Source organism: Nanorana parkeri, unplaced genomic scaffold (assembly GCF_000935625.1).
Source record: "Nanorana parkeri isolate BGI_ZX_2015 unplaced genomic scaffold, ASM93562v1 scaffold239, whole genome shotgun sequence".
NCBI classification, from domain to species: Eukaryota; Metazoa; Chordata; class Amphibia; order Anura; family Dicroglossidae; genus Nanorana; species Nanorana parkeri.
In genome coordinates this window covers 708,193-730,989 of record NW_017306507.1, presented here as the reverse complement: position 1 = coordinate 730,989, position 22,797 = coordinate 708,193, and the positions used below count along the sequence as shown (strand labels likewise).

General features: G+C 38.9%; 1 protein-coding gene across 5 annotated transcripts in view; it reads right to left on the bottom strand.

Moving 5' to 3' along the window:
* The window catches only part of NFIB (nuclear factor I B), a 194,071-nt gene that overhangs the window by 14,695 nt on the left and 156,579 nt on the right, over positions 1-22,797 (bottom strand). For 4 of the 5 annotated variants that reach the window (XM_018556487.1, XM_018556490.1, XM_018556492.1 and 1 more), the window contains 2 exons: positions 18,683-18,821; positions 15,556-15,638 (listed from right to left, as the gene is read on the bottom strand). In XM_018556487.1, coding sequence (XP_018411989.1) covers positions 15,556-15,638; positions 18,683-18,821 — 222 coding nt within the window. Of the gene's footprint in view, positions 1-15,555; positions 15,639-18,655; positions 18,822-22,797 lie in introns of all 5 variants that reach the window. The other variant, XM_018556489.1, reaches the window with a different exon arrangement.

Genomic DNA, 22,797 nt, shown 5'->3' with positions numbered 1-22,797 from the left:
GGAGGGGGAACAAGATCTACACAAAACACATGTGTAAAGTCAACAACATCAGAGGAAAGAATGTCAGCATATTTTTTAGACCAAACAAAACAGCTGCTAGCTATATGGAAGCAGGATATAATCCACCATCTGAAATTCAAACAATAAACATAAATGTTAAAATGGAGTCTAATACTGTCCACTTTCCCAATGCGCTGGAATATTTGAAATCTATACAGCTATGACTTCTTACCAGCTGCTCTAGTGTGATAACAGATTTATTAGAACTGACAACTTCATGTTCTTCACATCTTGGAAATCATACCAAAATATGTTCCACGTGTGATAATAATGTCTTATTTTTTTATACATAGTTGTAAAGCCTTCTTAAGCTTCAAATTTAACAATGGGAGCCTATAGGAGCTTTTCTTAGTGTAATGTCTGTATTTCTAGGGCTAGTGGCAGAATCCATGTTAGCAGAGTCCTGTTCCTTTTGCTCCATGAGCTGAGGTGCAAACTAAATGAGAATGCAATGCCATCAGTGGGACATGCGTGATCACTTGATTACTGTTGCACTCACAAAGCAGAATGTATACGTGGCTCAATCAAGTTGTCCTGATCTTTTCCATGGAGACCACATGATCAGGCCATGTGATGTGTACACAGCATGTGCTGATCACTGAAAGACATTGGAAAGGTTTGTAAATGCAGTCCTATTGCATTCACAATACAGAAGAGTTTTCAGTCCTAATGTGGTAGTATCACCTTCTGTTTTTTTTTTTAAATCTTCCCAGAGCAGATTACCTGTGAGTGACCAATAACAGGCATACATAACCTTAATGAAAATGTTTAGTTCTAATGGGGTATAATCACCTTTGCAAAATCATATATCAATCAATCATAAAGCTGATGCTTAAAGCTGAACTATAGACAGATTAAATATGGATATGTAATCCTTTAAAATAATATTAAAAGTATTTTTTTCACAGAGCTAGCATAGATACCTGAAACTGAGCCAATATCAGCATCCTTTAATTCCCTGTAAAACAGCAAAAATACTGGGAGGGGGGTGGACCAAGTCTGCACCAATTAGGGCTCTACTGTTTTGTACAGAACTGTCAGTCAATAGTTTGAGCATTTTTGTTCTTATGTATGTCTGTATAGTATTGGAATAAATGACAATGGTAAGTCAGATTGTTAGGTGCTAAAAGTCAAAAACTTACATTAACCCATGCAGTGCAGTCCCTCCACAATGCATGGGTAAAATGCTTGTTTGTCTAGGAATAGGGTGCATACTTATCTTACTCCCCGCTTTTGCAGCCTTCCTTCTCTTCGTGTGATCTCAAAGTGCCTTCACTTAGCTGGCAGGCTAGTATTGGCACTCGCCAACTGCATGGGTAAATTTTATAGTAGACCAGAGTGGGGCTTTAAAGGAGAACTATGTGATCAATGTTTTTCACCATAGTTCTCCTTAGGGTAACGGGAGGACACAAACTAGCGTCCTCCCGTTACCCTAAGCTCAGTATACCGCAAGCTACAGCTCGCGGTATACTGAGACGCCGCAGCCGGAGCGGATCCCGACGTAGATGACGGGATCTGCACAGCTGCGTGAATGACAGCTGGCTCTTCCTATCTAGAGGCAGAGCCAGCTGTACCCGCCCCCTCCCCGTCCGCTCCACCAGTCAGCGCTGGCAGATCGGAGCGGGGAGAGGGGAAACCAGCCCCTCCCCCTGTCACGGCAGAGAGCCCTGACATTATCGAGAGGCGAGCGAACCCGGTATGTGTTCGCTCACCTCCCGATCTACTGAGCCAACCTGTGACAGTCTCATTGTCACAGGTCGGCTAGAACTATGAGGTGAGTGAAAAGCACTCACCTCATAGTTCTCCTTTAATCTCATCAATGGAGAGAGTGTATAGGTATGGAAGAAAGTGGTGTGTCTGAGAATGGCAATCAGTAAAATCCCAGGTTTCATTTTTCAGTGGTATGGGGAAAATGTTTAATAACATCACCACTAATCTTTTCCTATTAAAAAACACAAGATTATAATAAAAGAGGTCTAATTTCGGTCACATTTAGATGTAATTGTCTGCAATAAATAATGGGTTTACTTTACTAAAGAAATAGATTTTTTACTTAGCTCAGTGAAGCTTCACTTCAGTCATCTAATTATTTTCAAAGGGAATTTATACTCCTTCAAATTTCTTTGCACATGAATGGGTATTCAAAATGAACACAATTTAAAAAAGAGAAAAAATTGATAAACTTCCCATTATCTGAAATTCAAGCAACCAGAAAAAAAAATCAAGGATATACAGTATGTCCTCAAATTTTTTTTGCCAGTTGGTTGGTAGACATGTGCACACTAAAAATTTTTGTTAGCAATGTTACTTATCTTGCTGTGGCCAATGGCTAGATTTCTCAGCTGGCAGGTGAATGTAAACAACGGGCAGTGGGCGTGTGCAAAAGCCAGCCTGCTATTGACTATGGCAATTTGACATAGCCAATAGCAGAATCTAGCCAGCAGATAAATGGGGCGGTTGTTCCTTGAACTACAGTTATCCAGCATCTACAAATCCCCATGGGTGCCGGATAACTGGGAGTTTACGGTATTAATATATTGTTCTATTATTAACCATTATCATTATTATTTAGTACTTCTTTAGTAAATCACACCCACTGAATAGTTCAGTTGTGGTACTTTGCTAAAAGGCGCAATTTAAAATTTACAAATATTTGTTATTTATTAACTCAATACAGTTGTATCTTTTAGATTTAGTTTGAAAAATTTTTTTGTGCAATGATACTGATTTTAGTGTGCTTTTATCAATTTAATTGTGTATTTGTTTTTGTTTAATATTGATTTGCCAACATTTGCACAATTATCACACGACCTACAAATTTAGAAGCACCATCTTTTTATTCTACCGGGCCTGTGCGTTCAGAAAACATATGGTTTGGGGGGTATTTTAGAAACACTAGCAACGCAGCAGTAGAAAATCAAAACAATGGGAAACATTGCAAAAATGGTGTGGACAGCTGAGGTTAAAAGCGTTCCGGAGGGTTTGGCAAAGAAAGGGTTAAACCTTCAGTGTTTGTTTGTTTTTTTACGTTTTCTATTTATTGTTGCCAGACTTACTTAAAAACCTTTTTTTATTCTTTAAATATTTAATTTCCTCATTCTCTAATGGTTTTCAAACTTCTTCAAAAAGGTAAAAAAAACATGCAGCCTTTTTTTTTACTTTAAGTAATCAGTTGATGTTCCCACTCTCCCTGCTTCACACTCTGTAACACAAAATAAAATAAATCTAAACAGACACAATGGGCCTCCCTCGTAATAACTGTAACAAACAGGTACAGCTGGCATATCAGGTGTAAAGGTCTTCCAACCCAAAAAATTCTAGGAAAATGTTAGGTAGTTTAACAACTTTGCCGCATATAACCAAAAATTTAAATTTAGGCCAACAATAAAAAGTTTCTAATTTGAGGTTTCAAATTAGCTAGTCGCAGAAGATAGAGTAACAGTCTTAGAAATCCATTACAAACAATAGATTTCCATAGCTGAATGTGAGTGACCCTTCCATAGCAAGTTTCCAAACAGCTGACTAACAGAAGGGCAAGGACCCATTCTATTTATATTATTCCTTAAAGGAATAAAAGGTTTTCTACTTCTGATTTAAAGGTGCTCAAGACCTTTAAAATATTTGTTTGGTAAATATATTTTAGGAAATATTTATTTGGTAGAAATCTTTTGTAAAGAAAGAGTTTTCTACTTTTTTTTGCTGACGATGTACAACCCTTTTTGAGATATTTGTTTGGTAAATAAACTATTGAATAAATCACTGTGGTTCACACATCAGTCTGTTCAGAAATTATTCCAAAACAACAATTTTCTAGCCAATTAAGTCTATAATTTACTACATCTTTTTAGCTTGCAACTTTCTGGTGCATCTTACAAATTATGAAATGAAGCAGACAAGCTAAAGACATTTTCCTGCAGCAGTGTTTATGTTCTTAATTTAAACTGTGCTGAGGCTTTAGAATGCTATCAGTTATGTAAGAGTATGCTGCCATAGGGTAAAGCTCCATTTTTTGTCACAGGATATATTTCCTGGCTGGCAGTTAAACCTGCTCTGAAGGTAAACTCCAACACCCTGGTGCCCAACATGTGGCCTGTGGGATTTGTGCACCCCGACAGCCCTCCATGTGCAGCCTGCTTAGTGTTGGGCAACCGGTAAACACAACTGCATCGATTGTCAGCCTGCACACTGGCAGCCTGTGTTTACATTTTGCTGTGTTGGCGCAGGCATGTACCTGGTCAAGTTAAAATATAAACAAAGCCTGCCAGTTTGCCGATCCTAACCTGCACAGTGTATCCTGAAGTGCCGGTCACATTCCAGCATGGGGTCCCAAAGTAGTAATAAGCAGCTGAGGCTGCCGAACCAAGCTCTGAGCTTCCAGCTATGGGGTGGGGCAGCCTCTTGTACAGCCCTGGTCCTATGGGCTGCCAGGAAATTATCTGCCTGTGTAGGGCCATGCAGAGTTTGGAAATAGAGTGCTGAAGAACTGGAAAACAGGATCACAGTTTCAATACAATTAATGTGAGCTAAATTACTGGTTATAGATTCAAAACTGCTTTGTGCATAAGGACTCCTTCACAGTGATGTGCTACTACCTGCACCTTAATGTGCGTTAATTAATTTTGAATGGGTTGGAAGCACACCTTACTGTACGAAAAACCACACATGTCTTTTTTAATGCAGCACACTGCAATGCACAACAGGTGGTGTGCTGTAGTGCAAATGAATGTCCAATAATGTAACAGTGCATCAGGGTGCCATTCGGAATTAATGGCACTGCAAGGCACATGTGTTAAATTAAGGCAGCCCATACATTTTGCATGGGTTGACAGCACAGCTTAACATATTAAAAACCACACGTGTTTTTTTTTTTTAATGCAGCACACTGCAATGCAGAGCATATGGTGTGCTATAGAGCAACTGTGCATTGTGGTAATGTACAGTAAAACATGCAAAGCTATTTTTTTTAATACTAAACTATTGTACAAGCTTCCAGACATGCTGGGGGCTGCACTTGGGACCCCCTATATTTATTAAGTTGACTACCACTGCTCTAACACATGGATAATGAATATACTGCAACAGTGTATAATTTCTAAAAAAGTAAACTGCCCTAAACGGTATTGCATAGAGGCAAATCATCTTAATCTGTCCCAACATTATCTTGGTTTATTCAGCCCTCACTTCCTGTATGCACAGGCCTTGTTATCTCCAAAATAACATAAAAAATGGAAAGCCCATTGTTTTAACAAGTAGGTCCACAGACCCTGCTTACCAAAGGACATAAAAAAAACTTTGGATTCTAAACAGGTGACACTGATAGATTTTAACAGCAATTATGAAGCACATTTTTTGCACACATGCAAGCCTGCCTTGCGCTGTTGTTTCAGTTGAGTGATCTAATCTCCTCAAATGAAACGTTTGCATATTGCCATTGAGTAGTCAGACTTCCTTTAAATGTGTTTCCTTTCCATCCTACATATGTGTAATGTGACCTCTTATCCATTTTCATACTGACATGGCAGTCACGTGTCATGATTTTACGTCAAACTGTCATTTACAAACAGAGACACAATAAGAGCTTCTCCAGTGTTGATGGCTTGTTTCCTGAGTAAGTGGAGAAGTTCTGTAAAATAGCTCGTTTGGGCTTCACTCTATAGCCGTCATCTGCCCTCTTAAGCAGATTGAAAAATATTTTTCCAACAATCAATATGTTTTGCACTCATCAGGATGAAAGAACATAAGAAGTAAGGCAGAGTTTCTGTGTGCTCACTACAAATAAGCAATGAAAGGATGCACCTGGGAAGAAAAGTTTGCCCTCCTATTTGTTGTTTTTTAACAGTTACATTTAATATTGTTTAAAACTGCTTTCTGATGAGCTGACTTGGGTATACCACCTTTGGATCAATGAGAAATAACATTACCAATTATGTTAGCAAGTATTTTCATAAAGAACAACCATGTAGGACATTTTCCATGTTCTTAATAAGAATGAAAAATGCCTAACTGTGTAAGCCATCCATCTTCAGTTCTGCACATTTTAGCTGACACTCCTACAATTTTCCATGAATGCCTCCTCCATTGTGTTATGTGCTACTATATCTACTGTATATTGGCATTCTGTAATTATATGAAAAGAAGAATAAGTAAAATAGTGCTTTGTTTCCAACCCTAGTTTCAGGTTGAAATCCATATAGAATATTCATAATACTAATACTATAGTATAACCATTAGCTGAGTTGGAGTTAGAGATAAATAATGTATGTTTATTGTAGAGCAAAATTTAAAATTACACCTATATGGGTTGGACTTGATGGACGTATATGTCTTTATTCAACCCCAAATACTATGTAACTATGTAAATTAGAAAGGGAAATTTTAAAAGAATTAGTTCACCGCCTTCAACTTCTCCAAGGTGTCATCAGGGCTCCGTCTGTGCTCAATATGGCAGCTGGTTACATTATTATTGTGTGCTTAGATGCACAGGATGATGATTAAGTCATCTCCGAGCATCGTGTTTCTACGCATGCACAGCAGCAGTCAAGGGAGCAAGGATGCAAAACATCCCAGGAATACACAGTGGATATAGAGATTGAGGAGAAGGTGATAAGGGATATCCTGCACATGCGCAGTAGATATAGAGTCCGGGTAGTGGTAGATAACAAATATCCCACATATGTGCAGTAGCTGCAGAGTCAGGGAAGCAGGGAATGCAGAATATCCTACATGTGGATTAGCTTTAGAGTCCAGGGAGCTGGGGAAGCAGACTATCCCACACATAAGCAGTAGATACAGAGGTCAGGGTGAGGGTGCAGAATATCCTGCGCGCGTGCAGTAGTTCGGGGAGCAAGTATGCAGGAGGTGCGGCCACGGCACTGTCACTGCTAGATCATAAACCTGTAGCTTGTCAATCAGCACCTGGCCACACCTAGTCCTGCCCACTGATTTCTGGATTGTCAGTACTGCCTCTACTGATGAAACCCTCCCACTGTGAACTGCAGTGCCTGGAAGAGGAGCATGTGAGGCACATATGAAGAAGACTTTGGCTCAGTTGATTTCATGCAGGCCAGAAATCATCATATCCAGTGGTACAGGCGGCAGAAGATACGGGAGAATGTTTACTAGCCTTGAAAGTTTGAGTTAATGACACAACCCATTACATTGGAGGATCAACAAAATGCTCAGGAGATGGGTAGATCCACTGCCTTTATTAATATGCAGTTTTTAATGAAGGTAATCTCTAATTATGCATTTTTCCATCATATGTTCAGTTTCTATTGCCCAGATTTGCAATATGTTTAATTAACATGATGTAACATGATGTAACATGATGTAATGCAGTAACATGGGGGGGCATCATTAAGTCCAACAGCCCCCTAATATACAACTGTGGGATTCCACCCTACTGTTCGTGATCTGCAAGATCTTATATAGGAAGGTGATATTTTACAATGTTTGCATTGCAAATCCAGATTTCACCAGCAGGTGGAGATGATAGTGAAATCTGTAACTGAATAACTCTTAAGTTATTACACTGTATCTTAAGTATAAAATATTTATCTTCAGCATATAAAACCTACCCTGGTTTCCTTTCAACTGTAAACAACTGAAGATTTACTGTATTATAGAGACGTTTGATCAGTTCTCTGAAATATAGGTAAATCTAGTTATCCATAATAAAGTGATTATGAAGCTATTAATACTAACATGAATATATCCCAACAGCACAGGCACAGGCTACACAATAGGATAAAACAAATAAGGCAGTATTGTTTTTTTTTTGCACTAAAAACAATTAACCTTCAGGATTGTGTTTAATTACAAATAATATATCCTTATGTGGCAATAATTAAAAGAACACATTGCCAAAACTGACTGTGCAGTGTACATACACACACATACTAAAAAACGCAAGTGTATAAGTATCTGATTGTCTTTTATTTTTCTATAACTGCCACTAAAACAGCTTGGGCTGCACTGGTATATGAAGTTGAGGACTAGAAGTTGTGTATTTCTTGATTCTAAATATAAACTTTTACCAAACGGAACGAAGAGGCAGACTGGTGGGGGAGTTGGTTATAATTCTTACTCTCCATCAGCTATAAATTAGTCTGAACCAGGTTATTTTAAATGTTGCAATTGATTGCTCTCCTTTACAGATACTGTTTTTCAATTATTAAATATTGTTGCAGCAATATGTATAACAAATGCTACTATTATTTAATATAAAACAGTACATATACTTCAAATAAAATAGAACTTTTTTAGGGTAAATTATTGTATGGTGTATTTTATGTATTCCTTTTTTAATTAAACAATTCCTTTATGTGCCCTATATACCTTTTACATTTTAATAGGCATACATTTTTTTCATATACTCCAACCCCCTATCTCTTATGACATTTTTAATGTACTTATGATAGTATTTCTTTCCGAGGGGTCAATGTGTATTAAAAGGGGTTGTGGGCTGCCTAAAAGGCTTTACCATTGCTAAAATCATCCTCTGCTTAATTTAGAATTTCTCTAAGCTAATATAAAATGATTGATTGTGTGCATTTCATGTACCTCTTGGTTCTCACTTTCATTCATCATGGGATGTTTTAAATGAAATGCATTTAGAACCTGCCACCATCAGAGAAGAATCTTTGAAATCTTCGCCAAGCAGAGCAAGGATACAGTAAATCAATCTCACTTTAGTCGTGCCGCACAGGGCAAGCTTTATAGTGACAAACTAATTAAAGCAAATTGTGTGTGCTCTCTATGCATCTTTACATTAAAGACAATACAACTTTATTTCTGCAGTTTTTACATTTTTCATAAAGTTCTAAGGTGAATTAAGTCTACTGTTACACTTGAAATGCATTACATTTAGCACTAAATTATCTACTAATGAAGCAGGTATTATAGTCTCCTTTTGGAATTGTTATACTCTAGGACCATACTAGGTAATCATATTTTAACATTCAAAGACATTGTAAAAAATTAGAAAACAGCAAGATTTTCCAGCTCACTAAATACCATGCAACATCTGAATAACCCCTTTGGGTAGGCACAGAGTCAATCGAAGTTGACCCTGTAAGAATAGATATCATCTCATGGCTTTGATGTAAGAACAGGCCTCAGGTGCAAAACCCAATAATTTCTCACTCACTGTGACACATACAGGGTTATTCACAAAAGGGTGAAGAGTTTGGAGAAGGCAGGAGAAGTGAAAAATCTAGGGCAACATAGCTGAACTGAAAAGTGAGCTGAATTGGAGAATGTTTCCAAATCAGCTATTTTGGCCTAGATTGTTCACTTCTCCAGCCTTCTCCAAACTCTTCACCCTCTTGTAATTATGCCTGTGGGACTCCATCAAACACTTAGTAGGACTGCTCTTCACGAACTTGCTATTCAGCTTACATAACCCCACATTCCTTCTGGTTTAAAATCCCCAGAATCCTTTACCCCCTATTCTTGTCTGGGCCTTACCCACTACTTCCAAACCACGGGTGGCCTGCCATGGAATTATTCTGATACCTTTAAATCACTGACTCCATTAGAAAGCTCTCTAGGCCATCCCTATCAAGGAAAATCTTACATATTTTCAACTAAATGGTCAGGACCTGCATAGCTCTGGCCTTATTTCCCCCCTATACTGAGCCTTCTAGATCAGTTATCCTACCCTAACTCCCTCTTATGTGGAAAAACAGGAACAAGGTTACATCCTATCACTAAGCGAGGAAACATTACAACATATTTGGCTGTCTACGAACTCCTACTCAAAGAATGCCTGTGCACTGGAGACAATCTTTAAACTATTATCGAGATGGTAATTGGTTTCCACACATATCGCTACATATGTACCAAACTGTTCACTGTTCTTCTTCCACAGATGTAACACACTGGGCTCATACCTACATATTTTGTGGCAGTGCCCTGTCGTATCCAAATTCTGGGCTTGGTTATTCCAGATCATTGCAATACTTTTTTTGCAAACCATTGCTAAAAGATCCGGAAACTGCACTTTTTCCCAGAAAAATAAGCCTGTCACCCCAAATCAATCCAAGCGTGGTACATGCTAAACATGAAGCAAACTATGCCAGGGGAAAGGCCACCTCTCATTCTTTGTTTCCTTTTGGAGCAGGCCTACAATGACTAATGGTGAAGATGGTCACAGCCATTACAATCTAAAGAAGAGCTGTACTTTTTAGCCCATTTTCTACTGGAATAAACAAAATGTTCAGGTGTCTGATTTTCTATCTACAGATAAATGAACAATCTCGTGAAATATGCATCCCTCTGCCTGAAGTTTATAAAACTAAATGTGTATCTGTTTACAGAACTATTTTTCACAGAAAAGATTAGTCATAAGTCTGGCAACAACTGTCCTTGGGAAGTCTAACCTCCATCTCATGGTAACAGAAGGCAGCCCTGTCAGCATTGCTATAACATAAGTCAAATCAAACCATAAGCTGCAAAGCAGTCGATTGTCATAAAATAAAAAAGCTTGGGTGAATAAAGCCTTGACATGTAAACAACACAGAGCCTTCCACCAATGATGTTATTCACATATAGAACTAAAGTAATTCAACAAGTCTTGTCAAGATCAGAGTGTAAAGCTTCATATTTGTAACAGTAAATGTTTACTTAGCCAGACGTATCCCCTTATGAGGTATACTATTACCATGCAGAAGAGAATCATTCAGTCGTAAATAATGAGCACCTACGGTGCTACTGATATTAGTTAGCACTGCAAAACTTATACAGCGTTTCAATTGCATTAATGATTCAGGAAAAAGTAAGACTTCTTGAAGATTATAACTCAGAATGTCCATACACATGGGATGACAGAAATATTTTGGTATTCTCTGTAACTATGTTGAAGCTAGAAACTGTTCTGTACTAAATTAAAGAACTCCAGGAAAATTAACCTGTGCAGTGCGGCTATCCTCTCCGTGGGTGCTTGTTTTGGTCTAGGGCCTAAAATAAAGAGAATATACTTACCAGATAAATCAGTCCTGCTGCTGTGAGTACTCACCTCTCACCCTCTGCTCTGGCAGTGGAATGTCCCTCGGCGTCCTCACATCTAATGAAGCTGCATTAGATGTGATGATGTCACGGGTCCTTAGAGCGCCGGAGCCTGGAAGAGAAGAGGCTGCGGAGAAAGGTCTAGCAGCCAAGTGGTATCGAGGATCAGGTGAGTATATATTTGTGGGTTTTTTTGCCCCCTAGACCAAGACAAGCAGTTAACCCTTGCAGTGCAGGGGTAGCCGCACTGCAAGGGTTAATTTTTAAAGTTCCAGGATTTCTTGTTCAAGCTAGAAATTACCACGAAACCAGCAGTCAGCCAGTTCAGATCACTTAAAGGGGATATAAAACTTATCAGGGATTAATAAAATGCTGCTTTGCTTCAGCAATACTTTGAGGGAAGTACACATTGTGCAACAGCAACAACTGCTTTATATACCAAGTGCCATTTGTGAGCTGTATAGACTCTTCTAAATTTGGTGGGAGTGCTGAGTCAACATCCTGTTTTGTTGAATGCTAATTTCCAATCATTTTTCCCAAAGCTACTTTTAGGTAGTTAGCACAACTCCAAATATGCATCCTAAAGCAGGACCAACAGCAGGCTCAATGAACTAAGCTATTACATTCCTTATCTGTAATAATCACCATTATTTTCAGCAAAGGCAGCTAAAAGTATAGCAGTCACATTGTTGAAAATAATAAGCACTACGGCAAATAATATGTACATTTAAGTTTATTGCATTGAGCTATTGTCTTCTAGGCACATGTACTGTATAAGTGTGATTTTCCAAAAGGTAGTGGTGAGGTAAAGCTCTTAGTCAAACTTTGTTTACAATTTGATATAACATCACAATGTACACGGGTGAAAATAATATTGTGCTTGACATGTGTACTAGTATTCATTAAATTTGCCAAATTAGCAAAACACATGCCCCTTCTTGAATAGGGTGAAATGCAGAATTCCCAGTGGTATAAATAATGTACTGCACATTGTACAGAACTGTCTTGAGTATGTCACATACAGAACAGCATTTGAAGAGAACACCACACCATGCAATACCAATACGCTCTGCCAACCCTTACCATGAACCTTTATACACTCAGCCCATATGGACCTCATATCTCATACCTACCTAAGAGCTATCAGAGGATCAAGACGCTGTCACTTGTGAGGATGTAGGTGGATTTGCACATGCTGGCCAATAGCCTTGATTTTTCCCAGGGCTTCTCTCTAATATAAGGCTCCGCCTACTTCCTGCACATCACCTCCCTTCCCCTCCTAATGTTGGCCCTGTTTACACTAAACTATGTAACAGAAAGTAGGTGGGGATACCTCTCTCTTCCTGGTCTTTAACATAACTATGGGATGAGATGCCATCCCCAAGCAATTTAGTTATATTGTGCTACAGGGAACTTTTACAGCATGTTCTGCAGCAAGATCAGAAGTCAATAGCGTGCATATTACTCAGCAGCGGCACCAACTTCTAGATAGTGTGGGTTTTAAAACAGCACTGTGATTGAAAGCGGTTTTTGCAGTGCCTTCAAAGTGGTTAAGGGGCCATTACTGCTTAAAATACCTTATTTCATGTTTTAAAAAATGTAAATGTATAATTTGTTACAATGATAGTATGGTGGTTAATATGTGTAATGACAAGTTGCTGCAACTCCTCAAGAACCCTAGCATTGTTATAAACTATCACTGTCCAATTAGCTAAACAAATGTTTTGTATGTAGATGTCAATACAGTACAGTATTGTAGTACAATACTACAGTATCAGACTGTAGGTGGCCATCATACAGCTAGTTTTATTAAGAGCTTCATGAGCAGGGCAGACGCTGATAAAAAGTTAAACTGACTACCCTAAAAAGTACCTAAGGTAACAACTAGGGATGCACTGATACCGATACTAGTAGCCGATACTGAGTATTTGGGCGAGTACTCATACTCACCCAAATGCTCCGATACTTATTCCGATACCGGAATTTTCGATCAGAGGGAGATTTCCTCTGACCGGCAGTGCCGCGAGGGAACATGGAGCCGGCTTCCCAGTGAATAAGGAAGCCGGGCCACGGGTAATGACTTGCGGTCTGGCTTCTTGATTGGCCAGGAAGCCAGGTCCATGCTGTTTGGTTGGCTCAATGCTAATTGGCCGGAAAACCAATCAGCAACGAGCAAGCCAAACTACACGGAGCCGGCTTCCCGGCCAATGAGAAAGTCGGGCAGCGGGTGATGACCCGCCTCCTGGCTTCCTGATGGCCATAAAGCTGGATCATTGCTGATTGGCTGGGAAGCCGGCTTCTTAGCCAATCAGCATTAAGCCGGCCAAACTGCATGGAGCTGATTTCCAGGCCAATCAGGAAATCGGGCAGCGGGTAGTGACCCGCCTCCCAGCTTCCTGATTGGCTGGAAAGCTGGCTCCATGATGATCAGCCAATCAACATTGAGCAGGCCAAGGAGCATGGAACCGGCTACCTGGGCAATCAAGAAGCCAGGCGCAGGTAATGACAGGTTGGCCGGCTTCCTGATTCCTCGGGAAGCCGTCTCCATGCTACCTGAAGTACCAGTATTGGTAATCGGTATCGGCGAGTACCGAAAGATCAATATCGGCACTCATGCTCTATACCCAGCAACTGGTATCGGTGCATCCCTAGTAACAACAATGCTAAATGCAGAATTCCAGTGCTTGTGTGAAGGCCATTGAATCCTAGGCCCAGGTTGTACAGACGCCCATAACTTCTAGTCAAGATTATTCCTGTCAATTGTCATTCAAAGGAAATGCTAGAGCATCAGTTGGCAGTTCAGCCTCAAGAATTTAAAGTTGAGGCCCTGTGCACATCCAGGGTCTAGAATCTAGAACCTGGTTGTACATGAAAAAAGGTTTTGAAGAATAGAACGTGTACCTTACTGTTGTAACCTTGAAATCTCATTAAGTTGTTTTTTATTTACAAGACTGTTTAAAAAAATGCATAAAGAAGAACACCAGGCGTATGAAATTTTAACTCTTGCAGTGGAGCAACCCTTACCCTGCAAGGGTTAGGTGCTCATTTTGTCTAGGAAGCTAAAATATAAAAGATATACTAACCTTGAGCCTGCCTGGCTGTTAGGCCGGTCCATGAAGCCTCACCCCCCCAGCACTCTAAGAACCCATGAGTCATAAGTACACTGTATTGGATGGATGTGAGGACGCAGAGGGAGAGCGAGGCCACAGGGACCGGTCCAGCAGCCAGGCAGGCTCAAGGTTCGGGTGAGTATATCTTTGTTATTTTAGCTCTTTCATCGCCCGAGCAGAGGGAGGGCGAGGCCACAGGGACCGGTCTAGCAGCCAGGCAGGCTCGAGGTTCGGGTGAGTATATCTTTGTTATTTTAGCTCCTAGACAAAACAAGCATTTAACCCTTGCAGTGCTGGGGTAGCCCCAATGCAAGGGTTAAAATTTAATATGCCCAGGAGTTTTCCTTTAATAGGTAAATATACCAAAATCATCTGTTCCGGCATCCACATGAAAATTTATATCCGAGACTATATAAAACACATAGCATTGGTAAATAAGTGATATCAATCATAGAGTGAATGGAAAAAAAGGTTATTGGTGCCCATGGCTATGTTACTGGGTACAAAAACTATTGGTTCAATTGAAATGATTATTGCATACAGTCACCAAATAGTTTTAAACTTCCATATTCCAACTGGCATTTAAATCTGGCTGTGTAAAAGAAACCTTTTAGATCTCTCTAACTCCAAATATAATAGGAAATACATTTTATATCTGCAGTGTGTAGCTGTTTCATTTCAGAAACGCTTTAAAGCTATTCCTTTCTCTACTGAAACACATCATTTAGTGGAATTGCATGCTCACTTATGACCTTCCGCCATGTGATACCATCCTGGAAGTTTACCGTCACAACTTGTAATGTAAATCAAGGAAAGGAAAGATAACTTATAACAGCAAAGAAAACAGAGAGCACGCAGTTCCCTTTAAAATAAAATGGGTTGTATAGTTTAAGTACAGTTCACCTCCTGCCACACAAGTATGTAAAAACATTTCCTAAGATGAACAGCTGTTACAGCCAGTTTGAAATAACCTCATATAGTATCTCTGTTTGTAAGGTTTGCCCACATGTGTAATGTGTAATAATAAATAAAACTAATAATCAGCTACTACTCCTTCTAATGCATTTTGGGCACATTTTATGAATTACGCTTTGTTGTGTGGTTTTGTAAAAAGAAAGTATTCATCAAGAATGAAAGCTTTCTGTGTGAATTTTGCTTACAATTAAACCAATCATGTAAGCTTGTTAGTTTTCCTAAGGGAAACTTTTTTTCATGATGCCACATTTCAATTAAATGTGTTGAGATTTGGCGTGCCCAGTCATGATCAGAGAACAGTGGGATCTTATTTTAATCCAAGCTATGAGTGGCAGCATGCAGGCTTCTATGGCACTATCCCAGGCATCTCAGAATCATTACACCTGATATAAAAAAAGCCCACCTGTTGCTGGTGTAGGAAGGCTGGATCTCTTGGGCTTAGTCCCACATATCGATTGGCTTGTGATGTGCCAGAGGCTGTGTAGGCTGTGAAGAAAAGAGACAATGCAAATATAACTAGACCCCAAAATCAAAAATAATGAGAAACCAATAAATTGTACACTGCCACGACTTTGTATTTGAAAAATTGAAAGTTGAAAGATTCAGTCCACCTAGAGCTGACATTTCAATTTAGGGTGTACACTAGAATGCTGACTCACATACTGGATTTAATAAAAAGGGAATGACACAGAAATATTGTTACTGGATTTCCTGTGAGGCATCAGAAGTCGTTGATGATTCAACCTGCTTCCATCTATCCAAAAGTTAAATATCAAATAATTATTCAATAATTTAGCAATTTTACTATTATGCATGTTTCTGTTGCCTACTTTTATAAAGGTTTCTGTTCTACTATTGCAATTTTTAGTGTAATCTTTAAATTAAATCAGACTTTACATTTTATTAGATAAAAAAATACAAATGCATGATACTGATTTAATTGGCATTCTTCACACAGTTACAGGGTTTTATTATCAAAGTAATGTTACAAGGATCATATTAAATCCATGTAATCAAGCATTTGTCATACTTGCATTTAACATGCCTTTTACCATTTTCCATCCTCAAGGAATCATCAATTAGAAGAGATTAGCTAATCTCCTTTTTACCCTTTCATATTTTGGGCAGCATGGTTCATGATGAATGCATTTCTAAGCTCGTGTACCTCAAAAAGGAGCCTTTAAAACACACACACACACTAAAACAAACTATATTTACAAACTGGGATCATTAACATCAGTGATGGTGAGTAAAGTGAGTCATTAGTGGATCTTGAAGCAAGCCGATGTACGGCTGAAATCAGCCGTACCAGCCTGAAGTTAATAGCCGAACAGTGTTCGGCTCACTTCACTTCTGATCGGTCATTCACTCGGCTGCCCTCGGCAGCTTTGTGAATAGACCCCTAAGTATTTGTTTAGGGCTGCACACCGGGCAAATAACATGGCTTTCATATTTAAGTTCGCCTATTCATATTATATATGGAGAAGGATTGGTAACAATGTTACCTCGGAATTAAGATATCTATAGACACTGGATGATCAAAAAAATTCTAGAATGAAACAGACATTCATATGTGTGCTTATATTGGTCTATGGTGCTGGGTTCAAGTCATGGTGAATAAAGTAATTGGTTAGGAAAACCCAGCCACATGATCAAGTCTTTCTCAGAGTTTAATCAGCGGCGATAGATCACCCCTTGTCATATCAGAGGGCCCACAGATATACAACAGTGTCCCATTCCAACTATTCCAGGCCAAAGTGGGCAAATATCTTCACACTTCTATTGAATCCTTAAAACCTGCAGCTGGAGTCTTAGCTGGAAAAGTCTGAGCTACTACAGCTAAGGCATGCAGCCTTATTCTATGGCTGACCAGGTATGAGCTACCAGCAGCATTTTCTGATCCTATTGCCACCACCTAATGCAATGGTAAGAAAAGTATAAAGTAAACTTTTGTGCAAATGACTATGAAGAAGCAAAGAGAAGTGCTAGGAATCTGGATAGAATGCTGCATACATGTGTAAACTACCCCTGCCATTATTGGATATAGTCACAATATAATATGTAATTTGCATAAATATGATATCATTGTGTACATTGTATCTGAGACTGGATGGATGAAACACGTAACTAACATATTAATATAGCATTACAAATTACAACTTACATAATAGTTGTAAAAGTATGCACATGTTACTAAAAGCACAATATAATATTCCAACTCACTACAGTCTACATGATGCAGCTACATTTACAGATATGTTATGTGGAGCTGAAAACCCCCCACAGGTGCCAGATGGCCAATACGCCTAAAAAGTGCAGATTGAATCTATTTTTTAGTCTTGTAGTCAATGTAAGCACATATTCCCAAGCTCCTTAAAACTGCCTTTTGCATTCCACACTGAGCTGATCAACTCCTGAATTCATCTGGTTCATTTGGCTGCCCCTGATGATATGTGTATGTTTATACAGGATCTGTCAATAATGTGAGGTTAGGCTGGCCATAGATCGACAGATGTCACATTGAGAATGACAGGAGGTGAGATGCCTGCCAAAAGCCAGGACCTCTTGCATTATTCTGTCCAACTCAGCTAACAGGTGTCCTCAGTGTATGCACAGTGAAATACTTTTCCCATACAAAAGGGTCTGTCTAATTGTGTGCAATGATAACATCCAAAAGCAAGAAGCACTTATTTAACACTCTTTAGCACATACCTACAAGTCATTTCTTTATACAATTGTAACAAACAAGGGTATAGTCACCCTCATGGTTAGGGTGGCATATAGAATTTAGCACTTTTCAGTGGGATTAGAAGAATCATGCTCAGATTTTGCTGCAACAGACAATAATTTGTAGTCATGCCAATGATTAGCTTAGGGCTTAACAACAACTTAAATTAACAATGTTCATTTAAAGGTGTTACTTTAAAACACTTAGTAGAATGTCCCATTGGTTTCTCAGCTACTGGTTATTGAGAGTCTTAAGGGAGACATTTGCTTTTCGTCTCTATTCTGAAGACTCAATGGGGTTCATTTACTAAAGACAGATAAACTGTTCAGTTTGCAAAGGAATTTGCACTTTGCACAGAGAGTTCTACTTAGCTTAGTGAATGAAGTGAAGCTCTGCTGACTTCCATCATCCAATCATGTGCAAGCAAAAATAATTTTTTTTTAGTTTCCATGCACATAATTGGCTTTTCTTGGCAAAGTGAAATTTGACCGCATTCAATAAGGTAAACGGAAACTCCCCCAGCAAAGTGCAGATTCCCTTACAAAGTGAACTACAGCTTATTTGAGTTTAGTAAATCAACCCCAATATATCAGGAAAAGTGAAACCCACTGGAAGTAGCTACAGGCCATAAGACAAGGTAAAAATGATGTATGCAAAAGAGAGAGCCCTGCATTAAGATGACAATAAAGGAATGTTTTGCCAAAGTGGAAATCTTTTTCCAGGTTTAGAAGTCAGTGCTGTTTAAAAGGTCACATTTTCGTAAATGGCTTGTAACATTTCCTTGTTAGTAATTTAACCTCACCTTCAGTGGATGTAGTGATAGGTTTTGTGTCAGTCATGGTTAGTGTCACAGGTCTAACTGCACCATGATGGGGCGATGGGGCCAACACTTGAGTGAAGTGGCCAGGCACCTTCCCAACGCCTTGCCCGCTGCTGTTGGGCTGTAAAGAAATGATAGTGAATAGAAAACATTAGTATGGACTGTCACTTATTATGCAGATAATTCAGCATTACTCAAAGAGATTATTTAACAAGAAAGGCTGGAACATGTACTTTTATCACAATATTTAATTGAACAGGTCTTGAGCCACAATTCTTTCAGCTCTCATCACAGGTTCCCTCGATGCCTGTGATCAAACACTGTTCAAGTTAGTTCAGTGTTCTACACATTTTGCCTCAGGACTGTAAATGTATTTACCTTTAGGAATAACTTTACCAAAGTTAACTTCCCTGCTGTTTGCTGTCACAGAGATCACACAAATATGTGCAGTGCATGCTGCCTATAGAGCCATATTAGATTTTAAAAAGTAAGTCTGTTAGTTTAATATCACTATACCTTTTAACTGGGTATAACGTGGAAGTTATCCAAGCTGCAGTCCGTTTAATGTTCATATGTCTTTTTTGAAAGTTATATATATATATAGACATGAATGACTATATTGCCCAGTTGTGTATGCCCATGCTCTAAGAAGTCAGGCTGGGATCCGCTGTTTTCATACTTGCTTTGGCGGAGCAATACACATTCAAATATGGTAAATACAATACATGGGTATTTTTTCATTACACTTAGTTGTTGTTGCCTAAAACACATGTTGATACTGAAAAACGAATCCAGGCTGCATTTTCTACAACACATGGCACTGCAACACAGAGTTATGAGTGGACTAGATTAATCTGTATGACAATTTTTTGTGCCTGCTGTGGTTTTTCTGTGCAAGATGACAGCATTATACTGCTGGGAACCCTTTTAAGTGTGAATTCTGCCTCACCCTGTTTTTACATACTGACTGACCAAAAATTAGCTCACTTGTGTAGCTTGCATATGGTGTTTTGGGAAGCATATCTGTGTGGGCAGGCTTAGAAAACCTTATTTCTTTGTCCAGATTACACAGCAAACTAGAGAGAGTGTGCAGGGTATAGATGTTTTAAACTGACAGATTCTCTTAAAGCCATAACTTGGCTTCAAGTATGCCAGACTTTGCAAATAGTCCTCTAAGCAATAATACAGAAGATTCTTTATAAGATTAATATGCTTTAATATGTCTATTAAAAAGCACCACAATTAACAACTTAATAGGCAATTTCTGAAATCAACAGATTTACAGCTTTCACATCTTGAAATTTATGCCCAGAAGCCTAATCCTAGCCTAGGAAGAATAATGAAATCCTTCCTAAAAGAAAAGAATTGAAGTGACATTCAAAAGTAAAATAGAAGAGTTAAAACTGAACAGAGGGAAAGTTGTAACCATACATACTGTCAGTCAGACTAGCAGCAGTTGTTAATGTGCTATTGAAACTGTCACACAAGACAAAACAATAGAAAAGACTATACCAGCTACATAGAATTTCATTACAATAGAGTCATTCAGATACACAAAAAAATCACTATAAGCATTTGAAGAAATTATGTTTAGGAAAAAAGGGCAAAGTGCAGATTAAGATATGTTTTCCTCATGCCAATCGTCTGTATGTACTTTTCTGTTACTGCGATCTTGTAAGACACCTATAATCATTAGATGATGTCTATAGTCATCAGATGACTGCCATTAAGACATTTGTGTACATAGACCCCCAGTATCATTTGCATGTTGAAATATCCTATCATATCTAGTAGAGTCTGAGGCTCCTTGGAGACAACTGGAACATCCCCTAGCCCTGACAGTGTTGACTGACTTGACTTAACAATCAACTGTTGCCTAAGGGTATTTCCAGTCAAATGACCATCCCCTAAGAGGAGCATGGGTGGTGCTGGAGAAGCGGGGGGTGGGGGGAATGGGGATGCCATCCCCTGACCCACTATGGACTGAGCACTAGTGGACAGAATCTGGAATGCTCCCCACTGCAGAGGTGATGCGCTTCACTAAGCACCACAGTACCTGTAACAAGGAGATTTTCAGCAACTGAGAAGTTTAAAGCTCAAATGCAGTCAAAAACTATTTCCTACCATCTGCCCCACCCACATAAGTATCCTAGCAGGTATTTCTTTTTTCTTACCTAGCGAAGCAAACTATACTAATACCTACATACCTACATTTGCCACATCCAGGTCCCTTGCTGACACCTTTTACGCCAACACGGCTGCTAATCCAGTGCTACACAGTAACCTTCACCAGCCAATCTTGACTGCTCTTGGGCCAATGTCAGTAGTCCACTGGATCCTGAGAGGACCCCTCTGGTGGACAGCCAATGGGAATTGTCCACGTCATGCAAGCAGTGACATGGACACTCAGAAGAAGGACCCCAGTAGGAAGGAAACAGAGAGAAGAAGGACCCAGCCCTGGATAATCACTTGACCGTGGTAAATTAAAATTATTATTTTTTCCAGCCCAGTGATCAGTGAGGGGAGGGGTTTTATTTTATCATAGAGTTGGGCTTAAATAAAAAAACAGCAGATTGAGATATTTAGGCTGTCCTCACTCATATGCATTCCAAAGGCTGATTATGAAATTTGGATGGAATATACTTTTAAAAGAATATATATAAATAAAATGATATGCTCTACAAATCTTTCTGCATTGAAGATAACCACACTACAATTTTGCAACGACTTTACAACTTCTAATTTTAAGCCAATGTTCACTTAACAATAGAACCCGGACAATAGCAAAGCTGATGAACACAGATAAAAATTGCTGTTGTCAGATGAAACATCAGTTTGTTTTAACAACTGTCTTCAATATACATCGTTCACATACTCAATCCTGCATCAATGTAATGAATCTTAAAGGAGTTTATACGCGCACACACACACACATATACACACACACACACCATATTAATGCCTTAAATCTTGTTAATATGAGAAAATACAGCCAGCAAAAAAGCAACCCTTAAATTCATATATTTCTTATATCTACTGATAACAACATGGTGCAACTGTCTCTTAATATCCCAGTTAATATAACTATACCTTTAAGGAAAAGATCTTAAAATATGTTTTGATTCAATTGCCACTAAAGTGCTAACACAGAACACTTGGTCAGGAAAAAGGTCAGTGCAGATGGAACGGCTGCCTTTTTGTTTAACTTCACCCTGTGTAAATATATAATGTGATGGTAAATATTATTACTACTATTCCCTTATTATTTGGACTGGAATTTTTCAATAAAACATGAGTCAAAAAGAAAACAAATACATTTTCAATTAGATTGGACAACATTTTATTTCAAACAAAAAGATGTTTGTGTGTTTTGCTTTGTGCCATGTTAGAGGAAATTTGGAAGGCCCGGAATATATTTTTACAAGTGTGGTGAGCAAGTTGGAGAAGATAATAATAACATGGACAGATTCTTTATCATATATTGATGCAGCATTCTGCAGCAATGGTCTGCCTTTACGTGGGAGTGCGAGGTCAGACTTTTTCTCTTGCTCAGGACTCAGGTGCTAAACTGCACCAAAGAGCTTTCCAATAAAGGCATCTGGCTGCTTGGCAAGCTTTGGAGCCAGTTGTGATCACAGCTTTGGGGCTGCCTTGGGGTACACCATTTGTCTTGGATGCTAATCAAGTCTGTAATCACTGTTTTGGCCATGATGACCTCTTGCTATTCTACATTATAAATACTCAAGCTATATCCCCCTCTGAAAGCCTGGAAATGAAAGTGCAGGGCTCATGTGGAAATAATGTAAATAATGTTATTCTGCTCAAAAAGTAAGCACAGGGCTATTTAGATTATTATGTTACAGTGATAAGGACTAACCCAAAGGAAAAATATTTGCTGGAAAAAAAGCCATCTTGTAGTATTAAATATTTAGCTGAATACTGAGTGACCAAGATTCAGAAGCCTACACAATCCATACACAGAATCTCTACATTTCCATTAAACACTTTCTTGGACCTGATAAACCTCTAAGTATTCAGATTACACAGATTATATCACTGTTCTTAACAGGGAACATTTTAGGTGGTTCCCATAAAGT